The 14,004-nt window shown below is 35.2% G+C and overlaps 1 protein-coding gene across 1 annotated transcript in view; it reads right to left on the reverse strand.

The window, feature by feature from the left end:
• Positions 1–5,096: 5,096 nt before the first annotated feature.
• LOC111149276 (ubiquitin conjugating enzyme E2 K) overlaps positions 5,097–14,004 on the reverse strand; it is a 74,268-nt gene continuing 65,360 nt past the window's right edge. Inside the window, 3 exon segments of the mRNA XM_022506252.1 lie at positions 5,097–9,543; positions 9,867–9,995; positions 13,485–13,584. Coding sequence (XP_022361960.1) covers positions 9,469–9,543; positions 9,867–9,995; positions 13,485–13,584 — 304 coding nt within the window. The 3' untranslated portion in view covers positions 5,097–9,468.

The raw sequence follows: 14,004 nt of genomic DNA on the forward strand, positions 1-14,004 counted from the left end.
CAAGTATACTGAATTTTAATTGATCTTCATTTTCAATTTATAACTGGTATCTCAGTCTGAAGACTTATTTTAAATTCTCAAGGGTAATTCTCCTCCCGGGGTGCCTGGGTGGCTTAGTGGGTCAAACCCTCTGCCTTGGGCTCGGGTCATGATCTCAGGGTCCTGGGATCGAGCCCCACATCAGGCTCTCTGCTCAGCAGGGAACCTGCTTCCTCCTCTTTCTCTGCCTACTTGTGATCTTTGTCTGTCAAATAAATAAACAAAATCTTTAAAAATATATTTTAAAAAAAAAAGAGTAATTCTCCTCCCATGGTAAGAGTATTTATAATAGAGTATAGCCTAGGTTACTCCTATACTTTTTTTTTTTTTTTTTTTTTAAAGATTTTCTTATTTGACAGCCACAAGCAGGGGAGCAGTAGGCAGAAGAAGCAAACTCCCCACTGAGCAGGGAGCCAGATGCAGGGCTCAATCCCATGACCTGAGCTGAAGGCAGATGCTCAGCCAACTGGGCCACCCTATTGATTTCTATTTTTTAAAATACGTCATATTTCAGTTGAATTTTAGGAGGAAGCTGTATTAAAGCATTTGTGGTACTCCTGTTTAATCAGAAGACCCTGAAGCATAATGTGTAATCGAAAAGAATCTACACATCTGATAGGGTAACTGATATGTAAAATATGGGAAACTTACTCAATGGCCTATCTTTAAGGATTCAAATATTTACATGAAAGTTTTTTTAAAAGAGCTGTGATGATCAGTTTTACAAAGCTGAATACTGATAATTATATAGGATTAGCTTAGTTGCATAAAAACAGTACATTAAAGAGAATACTCCAGATAAAGTCTAGGAGGTAGTAGAATTAGGGTTTTGATTTTTAGGACTTTTTAAAGTTTCCTGAATGAGCACATTTTTCACACACACACACACACACATACACATACACACACACACACACACACACACACACACACACACACACACACACATTTAAGAATGAAATAAGAAGGGGTGCCTGGGTGGCTCAGTGGGTTAAGCCTCTGCCTTCAGCTCAGGTCATGATCTCAGGGTCCTGGGATCCAGCCTTGCATGTGGAAAAAAAAATCTCTGCTCAGTGGGGAGCCTGCTTACCCCACCACCCTGCCTACTCGTGATCTGTGTGTGTCAAATAAACAAACAAAATCTTAAAAAAAAATAAATAAATAAGTACAGTGGATAGAAAACCCAAATTCTCAATCTGACAGTCAACGTCAGTTATCAGGTTACTTTTGGGCAAGTAAAGACCTCATTTTTTTTGGTTACCTGTAATTTGAAGGGCTGCAGAATTTTCAGACCAATTTTAGCAATTTTCAGGCCAAGACCCAAATTGGGAGAATTAAAGAATAAGGAAAAGGTTAAGGAAGCAAACTATTTAGGAAGCAGCATTTTGTTAAGTGTGGTAAGTGTGGTAGAAAGTACACAAAAGAGCAGAAAATAAAAGCATGAACAGTTTAATGGAAAAAGGCATTGGAAAAAAGAACTGTTAGATGACAAAAAAATCATCTAAGACCCATGGCTAGTAATAAAGAATATAATGAAGTATGTCTGGGAGGAGAAGCTCCTGACAGGCCCAGTGAAAAAAGTATTAACCTACTCAATTAAGTTGAGAGAGTTGGGGATAGAAGGTTAGAACAGCAACTTCAGCGCTTTAAAAGGATTACCATTTAGGGCCCAGGTTTTCGGTTGCACTCTCTACATGGGTGTCTTCTAACACTGCACTCCTTTCCCTTCCTATCTTGTCCTCCTCAGGTTTACAGTCTTCATCTTTCACTACATTTTGACTTTTCTTTCTTCCTTTCAGTCTCTCCCTTCTATCTTCTCCTTCTAATTATTACCCCAATCTAGATATAATTTCCTTGTTTCAGTTTACTTATTCCTTATCTCTACCTCAGTTCCAAAGCAATTTCTGCTCCAGTGAGTAGGTGCTGCTTACCTATACATATCCTGCCCCCAAAATCACCCTACTTTCTCAATGCTTTCATTCATGTAACCTCCCTCCCTCAACCTAATTCCACTGTAGATCTTCAACTTATAACAGTTACATATCAATAAAATAGTAAGCTGAATCATAAATTGAAAATACACTTAATATACCTAATACCACAGCTTAGCTTTAGCCTATTTAAAAATTTTTTTAAGACTTTATTTGAGTGAGCAAGAGAGAGATCACACAAGCAAGGGCAGAGGGAGAGGGAGAAGCCATCTCCCTGCTGGGCAGGGAGCCAGAGGCAGGTCTCAATCCCTACCCCGGGATCACAACCTGAGTGGAAGGCAGATGCTTAACCAACTGAGCCACCCTCCCAGGCACCCCATATTAGCCTATTTTATAATAAAGTGCTGAACACGTCATGTAATTTATCGAATACTGTACTGAAAGTAAAAAACAGGATAGCTACATGTGTACAGAATGGTTCTAACTGTATCATTATTTACCCCCATATCACGAGGCTAACTGGGAGCTACAGCTCACTCTTACTGCCCAGCATCACAAGAGGAGTATCATACTGCATACTACTAAACCAGGAAAAGATCATTATTCAAAATTTAAAGTATAGTTTCTAAAGAATGCATATTGCTTTCGCACCGTCGTAAGATTAAAAAAAAAAAATGTAAATTAACCCACTAAAAGTTAGGGACCATCTATCTATACTAAATGACGGTTAGGGATAAAAACAGGAAGTCAAAAGATACTACATATAATTGATGGAATAGAAATGTAATTAACATAGGTGTTACAAACAAAGCCCAGAGTTTTAGGTTACCTGAGGTAACCTAAAAAGGAAAACCAGAAATATTTAAAAGCTACTTTCTCAATGGATTATTACTATAGTAGGAAGATTATAGATTTTCCATTATGAACCCTTCACTGCTTCTGGTTGTTAAAAATGCATGTTTATAATTTGAAAACATATTTTTTTAAAAAGGAAAATCAACCATGCTAATAATCACCTCGGCAGACTATTGAATTTTTTTTTTTCTTCTGAGTTAGCTCTATGTCCAATGGGCTTGAACTCATGACCCCGAACGAGATTGAGAATCACATACTCTATCTATTGAGCCAGCTAGGTGCCCCACATTTGTTCCTTTATAAAAATTTTGCCTTTTGATTTTATCTCTATGTCATGACATCTTAGTAAAGTTAACCTGAAAGGAGCTACACCTCATATACACAGTATAACATTATTCAATTATGAACTGAAGTATCTATAATGGAATAAAAAATTAAGATAAAAATAATAAAACAAATGGAATAAAATGGTTTTTAGAGCCCATTAGATTTTGTGGTTTGAAAGATTATTCTCTATGGGCTCCATAAATCAAGAACACTATCTGTTCTATTATTACAACAGAAAATAGTATGTTTGGTGCATGTAGAGCAACTTTAACAGAAGTCATGGAACCTTAAATACAGTTGATCTAGTTTACCAAAACATTCTGTTCAATTCATACCATTGATTTCACTGGTTTGGGTACACTTTCCTTGAAGACCTTACTCCCACCTGAACTGGTTTTCCTTTTCATGCTTGCAAATGACCCCTTCATATTTCCTATTTTTAAGGAAAACAAGAATAGCATTAATATGTCTTAAAACACTACCAAGTTTAGTAGCCACATATAAATTAATATGATGGGGTTCCTACAACAAAAACAAAAAGGTATCCAAGTCATTTAATTTTCTATATAAAAAAAGAGCGAGCCTGGAAACTCCTTTTCCCTTAAAATTCTACAATTCTATAAATATGATTAGAAGACACCAGTGCAATGTCAATGCCATTACTCTTGTTCTTCAATATTGTTCAGGACACAAGGTCATTCATCTAACAATATAATGCAAATAACAATGTGCACAAAAAGGAATATATATTTCACATATTAAAAATGAACTGAGGAATAAACACAATAATTAAAGAGCTGTATGTTAGTTGTGTGAGTGAAGAAAAGGCCCTACTAGTTGCCTTTAAATCCAGTTAGGCATATTCTGTACATGCAGCAAAGCCTTTATGCTGGAAATGAGAAAGTATCAGGTATATTAACTCTGTAAGAAATAAAATATACTTTGGGTTTCTCAAATGTTGTCCAGTTTTATAGAATTTGTCTTATTTTACCTATGTGTATTTTTAAAAGGCTCTACAAATACTATATACTGACTAAACAGCTTGGTCTTCTTGACTTTGGTTCTGTATCTTATTAAAAGGTAATTTACAATAGGAAGATTAGAATAATACAGCTGTGCTTTAATGTCTTTTTACTGAAATTAAATGGGGAAAATGAACATTACAACATGAACACATGGATAGTGTATTACTGTGGGACATACTCCTAAAAGGCATTGGAGAATTCATGTTATTTTACTGAAAATCTTTAATTCTTTGACGATTGAAACAAAACATACACCAAGTGTTTACTACTCTTTAAATCTGACCATCCTTTTCCTAGGGTTTGGTATGAGAGCTCACTTGAATTCCATCTGTTATTCTTGACTTAATAGGTAAAGATCCAGCTTGCTCCATGAAAAGAACACTTCATACTGGTATTCCAGTCAGGAGCAGAAAAGTCATAGGTCTGCTGAAAGCTGGTTATGAATGCCCTAGAGACATAAAGTAACAATCAGTTTTGCCATGTGAAAAAATCAGTACAAATCTTAACCGATATAGCCTCTTATAATTATGAGGCAGGGAGTAATCCAAGGTTAGTAATGCAGGACTTTCTGAAACAATTCAAGAGTCTTTTCCATGGGAATAGTCACCCTCCTTTCCAGAATGATTTGTGCACATATATGAAAACAGGATAAACATTACTTTCAGTACCAATTCACTCTAGAGTACTTAGACTAAACTTAGCCAAATAATATTCTATTTTCAAATTAGTAACTTTAAAGTTTCAATGAATTTTAAAATTCAAAGATCCAATATAATTTATCCCATTTATCATCATATGCTCGTTACTATGAACTTTGTCTAGGAGACACATCTACTTGCTTCCTTCTCTTGCTCAAAGTAATGCTGAAGTTTAACCGCCTACCTAGATGTACCCAGAAAGAAGATATAAACCATTTTCGGGGAAAACATGCAGGCATTTATTTTTAAGAATTCCCAGTAAGGGGGGGAAAAAAAATTCAACATCTTTAAAAATGTGTTTATTTTTTAAAAAATCAGTTGTGTACAAAAGTGTTTCGTAGTTTTTAATTCTCAAGACAAATACCCAACCCTCCACCCATAGCCCACCCTGCTTCAATGGTCTTTCTGGTAACCCTCCCATTTTCCCCTTACAGGAAGTTAATGGCTCAGAATAGACCCTCCTACAGAATTTATCATCACTAACAGATTATTTAGAATAGAGATCTAGAGAAGCTAACAAGCAAGGTTCTTTCTCAGTGAGGTTAATGAGAATCCCTATAATGGCAGTAGACTTCCAGCAGACACCACAACAAAGCACCATCAATTGCTGAAAGCTAAAAAATAGATATTATTTTCAATAGTATTTCATTTTCTATTGGAAAAGTCTTTAAATTACATTAAATAAGTCTCTTTCCCCCCAAAGAAATAGTCTAGCTTTTATTATGATGCCTGTAAAAAGTAGGTAACAGCAAGCACACAAGGATCATTTAACAGCACAGTGCAATGATTTGTATTCACTCACCCCCTAGAACCAAACTGATAAACCGTGCCACACCTGATTATATATAGCAGCATGGTTGAAGTAACCAAGCAAAAGGTGACACATTCACAACTTATATTTAGGTGATGATCACAGGTTTATGAGGGTAGATCAGTCCAATAAAGCAGTTAACAGAATAAATGGGACAAGGGAGAGACTAACATTTCCCTATCCCTATGCCATGAGATTTTTGATCCATATTGCAACAGTGCAAATAGAACATGTGACATTATATGTTAGACACCGCAGAAAAGTAACATTTGGGAAAAAGGCTATTTATCAGTAAATACTCCAAGTTGCCTTCTTCCCCAGTGATAGCAAACAGCTGATGTTAAGCATTTATTTTAAACTGGTACTAAAGGAATGGAAATGCAAATTTTTTAAACCAATGGTTTGTACCCTGGAATTGAAATTTCTTGAATTAGAAAAAGTGATTAATACAACATCATTTTGTAAAAGTCCATGAAAGAAAGTTAACTGTAAACAGATGGCTTCCTTTATCATATCCAAACATTGTTTCCATCTATGTACAAGAAAGTATACCTGGCTCCAACCCTTCCCTGCCCGAACTCATCTTAAATCTTTAAAACAACAACAAAAATGTTTTATTTCCTGTGTTGCTACAAGTACTGTGGAAACATTATCATACCCCTACTGCAGAGTTTTAAAAGCTCAAATCAGGCATACACTTATAGCCAGGATCTGCTTTTCACATTGATAAACTTATTGATAAGCAACCTAAACAGTAACACAATATGCTGCATTCTGTAGTGCATAAATAAGCAATATCCATTTTAACTGCCAATTCTTTCTTACAGATACTTTAAAAAATTATTTTTGCATAGTTTTAAGCGCCACCAACAATCACAAATGTGAAATACCTCCAAAATGAAAAAAAAGTCTTACTTTCATTTCATAGATTACTCTCCTCAAAAGCAAAATACCCAGAATCCAAACATATATATACTTGAATGTTATTATGTATTTAAGTAAACCACAGTCACAATTCCAAATATTTTGGGGAGCTAACTCAGAGAATCTAATTAGTACAAAGTTCTCAAATATTGATATACCACCTACTGTATACTTACTTGGGTGACAAATCGCTATTCGTGCATTCAGTAATCTGTAGTGAAATACTATACAACTAAGTATTTGTCCTCTTAAAAGTTGGGCACATACCCAGGAAATAGACCCAATTATAATAAAAACCTACTGGAAATATCAGTGACCTCTAGCAAATCTGCCTGCCCTAATAAGATTTTCACATATATATATTCCATAATTTTTGAGGTCTTTACAACTGACAAATCACAAAAATTGAGAATTATAAAAATAATTTCCACCAGGGTACCTTTTCTCTAGACCTGCAGTTTTAGTGTCCTTTTCCCAAACCCATAAGACCAGAGAAAAAAAAGCAATTGTCTTAGTTTTTATGTTTGGGGAAATACATTTATCTGTAGAGAAGTAAAAAACAAGAAACAGGAGGACAGTGGGAAATGCACCAGAAAGGCAAGAGGGATTATCACATTTAATGTAAATGAGGTAAATAAATTGTTGAAATGAAAATGAATTATGGAGAACCTCTTATACCAAATATTGTACTTTTCAATTTCCTGGGCACTGAACATGTTGATTGCAGTTGGATGAGATTACCTATGGCATTAATGTGCATAAAAATCAAAGGCAAGGTATAAAGGTATAGCTGCCTCCAAGAGCTAAGTAGGTAATGTTTGACCTTAGTAACCTCTGAGTTTATTCTCTCTTTTGTCTAACCACAGGACAATTAAATATACCCTGATAATATAGGCAAATAGTAAATTGGGTAGATGTGTTTGATATTTAAAATAATCCAAGTATTACCAAGCCAACCCTCCACTTAAAAAAAAAAAAAAAAGAAAGAAAAAAAAAATCTAACCAACGGTGGAACAAAACTGTCCACATTTCACACAATCCCAACCTTACTTCAAAATATAAAGAAAAGTACAAGGTTTTAGCTATTTAAAATAAATAAAGAAAAAATCTTGTTTCCTTTGGCATCTTAGAAAGTAACTAAACTATAACAATTAAAAGAGGTGACAAAGAAATTTATGCTTAAGCAAATATATAGGGGAAAAAAACATAGCAACTTGTGTTTAGTATGCAATAATATTAACTACAAGAGCTTACTATTAATTAGGAAAGCCTTACAAGTTTTTGGAAGAACCTTCACATCTTTAACATTACAATATAGTTAATAATGGTTCTTTTATTGCTTCTAAGATTATTGAGAAGTCAAATGAAATTATACTGAATTTATGGTTCAAAACTATTTTCCAAACACTTAATGATTATAATTTAGGATAAATAACACTTGAAGAAAGCAAACCTTTTATAATATGACTTCCAATATACAGCCTTACTTTCATTCATTTTCATTCCATTCCATTTTTCTTATTTTGCATTGGTCCTGAAAATTTAATAAGAACTGTGTTTCTATGTATAGAACTGCCTGCATAAATCCATTTCAGCCTTCATAAAATGGTCACATTAGTGTTTGAGCTTGCAAAACTAACAATTTTCAAACTTTTGAACTTAGAATGAAATGTAACTTTAATACGAATAGAAAGTCTGACTATGTACAAGAAAAGGTAAAGTTTTCAATTCTCATATTATCAGAAACATCATAAAGAAAGCTAGATTTATAACACACTTCTATTCCTATGTGTATCTGAAGTATGTACAATAAAACACCACACAGCTTTCAGGCATCAACAGGGGCAAATGCAAGCAAGAGTGACTGGGAAAGGACCTGCTAAAGCAACCTCTATGAAGCCAAAATTAGTCTAAAAAACTGCCAACAGCTGATTGCATCCTTGCAAGTTCTCAAAGAAAATCTCATCAGTTTAAAAATAGAAAGACGTCAAATTCACTGAAAAACTAAGTTGGGTTCTTTCATCGAATCTGGGGAATACTGCAACATCAAGTATTTATTGTTTTTGCAAGAGGAACAAAATTGGCAGCTCCATTTTTACATTATTACTCACACAGGAAAGTTAAGAGTGAAGAACTATAACAAAACATTCCAAATTTACGACCTAAATATGGAGCAAGGGATATTGCCCCGAGGCACATTTCTCCACCAAAGAGAGAAATTTACTACTGGAATATTCGCTGTGTGTGGTGAGGGGGGAAAAATAGATATGGTGTCCCAGTCTGCTGACAAGGACAAAAAGGCTCTGAATAGGTCACCATCTTCAATTCTGGATAAATCTCATATTTAATAATTCTCAAATGCTTAAAATGGTGGTCTTTTCAGCTACCCATTCTAAGAAGTCAAGTACAAGCATGCAAGTAAATTCACAGGCACAGAGGATCCATGTTAAAAACAGTTAAGGTAGCTGTGATGCAAACACCAACAATTTGAATGGCCCTGACACACTCAAAATATTATCTTAATTATTCAACGAAATCCTGAAGCAAACTCTTGCTAGTCTTGGTACACTGCTAAACACTAAAGTAGCATGTTTTTTCCATGGTTTTAGCTTAGCTCAAAGAATTTTTACACTATTAAGAAAAAAATTAAAGTATTTCCCCTTTTTAAATTTACACAGACGTTTAATTAGCTTTATTTACAGAGCAGGGATTTTTTTCAGTCTCCAATGTTGCCTAGATAACATCATTAGGCAAGAATGCCAGTTTAAAAGAAATCTATGCAGAATCCTAAAAATAACAGATGTTGATGCTCCTCAAGAAGGGGCAAGCTTGACTATATCAGCAGCTTTCTCTATGCCTCAGTTACTCAGAAGCAATTCTGTTGCAGTCTCTACATCCCATGATTTTGAAGACAAGGCCACTATTACCGCATTCTGTAGAGAAGAAAAGGGAACAACAACAAAAAAATCAAATCTCAAAATATTTTTAAAATACTGAATCATAACTATATATTGACAAAGCACACCTTGTTTTCTTTTTTTTAAAGTTGCCTTGTATTTGTAGTGCATAAAAAGCTTCTAACCAATGACTGGAATTAGCAAAAGGAGAAGAAAAAAATCACTGATTGTAATAACAGAATAAAGTTTAACAAAATTAGATTCAGAGTATCTTTGAACCACTTTCGTCAGCCAAGGATTTGCAGCAATAATTTTAAATCAATCAATGTATCAAAATAAGCAAGCCTTTTGGTACTTACCCTATCAAAGCCCATAGCACATAGGTTTTCTATTTTTTTGGTGTATTCTGGACTAGAAACTGGTGCTCCAGCATACACATGTGCCCAAAGTCGAGCTGTCTGTTTGAACATTTCGGGATTTTGTTTGTACTATAATGAAGAAAAACATTGAAAGACATGAAAATGCAGTCACAATATTCAATACTTAATTACCTAAGAACTGGTTTTTCTAAGTAAAAGTAATTCACATTTAAAATGTGATTGATTCGGGGCGCCTGGGTGGCTCAGTGGGTTAAAGCCTCTGCTTTCGGCTCAGGTCATGATCCCAGGGTCCTGGGATCGAGCCCCGCCCGCATCTGGCTCTCTGCTCAGCAGGGAGCCTGCTTCCTCCTCTCTCTCTGCCTGCCTCTGCATACTTGTGATCTCTGTCTGTCAAATAAATAAATAAAATCTTAAAAAAAAAAAAAATGTGATTGATTCAACAACTTTCTGTTGCAAATGAGGTCACTCAAGAAAAGAAGTCTGACCTGAAGCTGTGATTCACAAGTGCTGACCAAGGAAAAAAAAAAAAACCAATTATATTTATCAACTTAAATCTCCAATTTCAAGAGATACAAATAACAGAAAGCGAAAGGAAGTGAAGTGAGGTGCAGACATGTCTCCAAACTGCAGTGTCAAACACTATACAACCAAACTGAATCATTTGCTTCTAAAACTGGACATTAACTAACAAATGTGACTGACTTTTGTATTAACCACAGCTCAGAAAAAAATACAACTAGACTCTGCTGTTTTGTGTATTAGTATGCAATGATTTAAGGAAATACCATGTGCAAAGTCTTTTTTTAAAAAGATTTTATTTTGGGGACACCTGGCTGGCTCAGTTGGTACAGCATGCATCTCTTGTTCTCGGTGTTGTCAGTTCAGGCCCCATGATGCGCATGGAGCCTACTTAGAGGAAAAAAAAGATTTTTAAGTAATCTCTACACCTGTCATGGGGCTCAAACTTACAACCCTAAGATTAAAATTCACGTGCTCCATTAACTGAGCCAGCCAGATGTCTTGATATGCAATCTTTATAGCATGTTTTGAGATGTTTATGAACTCACGATACAGTACTTTTAAAAGGTAAAACTTCCCATTCTTATTAGAAGAGATAAATTTATTCTTAAATACTCTGGAACCAACATTACTTAACTAAGTATAAATTTAAAATAACTGTCCAATTCACTTTAATATTTCTTTTAAAAGTATTTTACATGTATTGACTATTTTAAGACTGATCAGCTTCTATTATATATTAAAATGAAAAATCTAGTTTCTACCTTGTTAATTCCTAACGAGGAAGTAAGTCAAATTATTGAACTGTTTTAGTAGCTAGAGGAAAGTTCTAAATGCAACTTCAGCCTTTAAGGCTCAGAACTCCACAGGAAATCAAAGCTGAGATTCAAGCCATGCCTCTGACTACCAAAAGCAAATGAACAGCACATACATACAGCATGTAAAACCCTAATTCTAAGCACACTGAGACAAACAACAGTAGAATGTATTAACGAAGATATATATAAAATAAGGAGTGAACAGCTTTTCAAGGGAAAGGAATAGGTTTACTAAGAGGAACAGGCAGAGGAAAATGGCAGACTGGGTGAAATGACCAGCAGAAATGAATACCATCTTGAGAAAGCAGAAGTCCAAGGAACAGTAAGAATTTATGAGATGAAGCTGGGTTTTGAAGACAGTTCAAATCATGGAAAGACTCTGCAAACTAAAGAATGTGGATTTCCAAGTAGGTGACAGCAGAGCTTCTAATAGGTTTTTAGTAGTAAAGTAAAGTAAGATTTGTACTTTAAAAAGCTCACTGGCAACAATGTAGAAGACAGGATGAGGAAGAGGCCAAGGAAGGCACAGCTATCAGAGCAATTAAATAAGAAAAATTTTTAACTTTATTTACTTACTTATTTGAGAGAGAGAGAGAGAGAGAGAGAGAAGCAGACTCCCAACTGAACAGAGAGGCTGTTGTGAGACTCCATCCCAGGACCCTGAGATTATAACCTGATCCAAAGGCAGACATTTAAACAACTAGGCCACGCCGGTGCCTGAGAAGTTTTTTTAAAATGTGAACTAAGGCAAATCAGAGAAGTATGATGACAGAGATACTGGGAATAGAATCATCAAGAGAAAAGGAGGCACAGGGTATTCCAAGTCTGTGGCTTAGATATTTAATTAAGCTGATGATGGTATCAAACAAGGATGGACAAGTTCGCAGGATTTAAGATTCTATGTTCAGTATGGGAATGCTGTACTGAGGTAGCCATGAAACATTCATATAGAACTATCCAGTTCTGAATAGGCTCTTGCACTCAGGGAGAGGTCAAGCCTAAACATTTTCTCAACTGTCAGGTGATAGTATCAGTCTGGGTATGATCATCCAAGTGACTATGCAACGGAAAATAAAAGGAACAATGTCTAAACCAAGGTACTATATTTAAAAGGAGAAAGAAGAGAAATAATTGTAGGAACTAAGAAGAAACAACTACAACTACCAAGATGAGAAGAGAGTAGTAACTCAGAAGTCAAGAGAAGAAAAAAATTTTAGGTGGAGGGGCGAAAAAAAGTCTCAGTAAATCCTAATGGCTTAGAATAGGGATGGGCAAACTTTCTCACAGGACCAGATAATAACTACCTTAAGCTTTTAGATAATACTGATTTTGTTGCAACTACTCAACCCTGCCACTTGTGGCTGGGAGGTAAACAAATGAATGTGGCTGTATTCCAATAAAACATTATTTACAAAAATAGCCACTCTAGTTCTAATTTGCTGACCTCTGCCTTGGAGATCAGATCAGAACTGAAAGATCAGAACTGAAAAATATTTATTCCATTTGGCAATTATAATAAGATCCTTGGTAACTTTTACCGTGCCACTTCAGCCATAGCAGGAGCTGGTTAAAATTATCATCAGGTCAGGGAGAACAAGGAGCAAATGTTTTACAACCTGAACCTCAGAATTGTGATCCTCCAAGGAGAGTTCTACTTGAAGAAAAACCATTAAATGGCTTCTCAGGGATTTTGTTTTTTGTGCACATAAAAGCCATAGTTCCAGTAGAGTGTTTTGAGCACCCAGATTTCAGTTCTCTTAAATGTGAAAGAGGATCAAGTGACCGTTCACTGCTGTTCTGTAACTAGTGTAAAATATGTACACGTTTATCTCTATTTTTATAACATAGAAATACATTTGAATTTATGCAATTACAAAAAATTTTCACCAGGGAGGGATTATCACTAAATGGAGGGAAAGACAGATGGATACACGTATGATAAAGCATGTATACTAAAATGTCAATCACAGAATCTAGATGTAGGTAGGAATATCAGTGTTCACTGCATAATCTTCTGACATTGTGCGTCTGAAAATTTCCATTAATATTTTTTAAAAAAGCATCTATCACATATCCAATTAATATAATAAAAATAAAGTTTTCACTATTACATCTCACAAAATAATCTCACCACAAGAAAGAAAGCCACCTCCAGATTTAGTTCCACAGAACTACGCACATGTGTTAATACTACAGACCATTACAGTAGTAGAGACTCAAAGGTAAATATAAGGAAGTCTTTCAAAAGCAGCTACCTTACCTGATTTGCTACTACTGCATCTTGTGGATCATCTGGTTCTGCAGCTGCCAAAAGGGCTTGCAATGACAATAATACCGTGCGGAGAGTCATCGCGGCTGCCCTGAAAATCAAAACAGGAAAATATCGCAGTTAAGAACATGCTGCATGACAAAAGCAAAGTGGATGTTTTCTGAATAAAATATAAAAACCAGTGGAGCTAAAAATAATCTGTATTTTATCTTAATCATGTAATTTACAGAAATTTACATATCTGCCTATCACATTTTTCTCTTTTTACTTTACAAAATGAAAGATGAGCTTTCCATTTTTTAAGACAAGTCAAACCATTCTGGGCTGGACTTGCTTTTCTTATTGTTGCCAATATCCTTCTGGTCAGCTTTACTCACTGACTTAAATTTTTATCCATTTCTCTAGACATAAAGTTAAGGTGATAAACTAGTATATTTAGCTTACTTTCAGTGCCACTCATAAAATATCAGGGGCGCCTGGGTGGCTCAGTGGGTTAAAGCCTCTGCCTTCG

Source organism: Enhydra lutris, unplaced genomic scaffold, assembly GCF_002288905.1.
Source record: "Enhydra lutris kenyoni isolate GAN:26980312 unplaced genomic scaffold, ASM228890v2 scaffoldscaffold21, whole genome shotgun sequence".
Taxonomy (NCBI): Eukaryota; Metazoa; Chordata; class Mammalia; order Carnivora; family Mustelidae; genus Enhydra; species Enhydra lutris.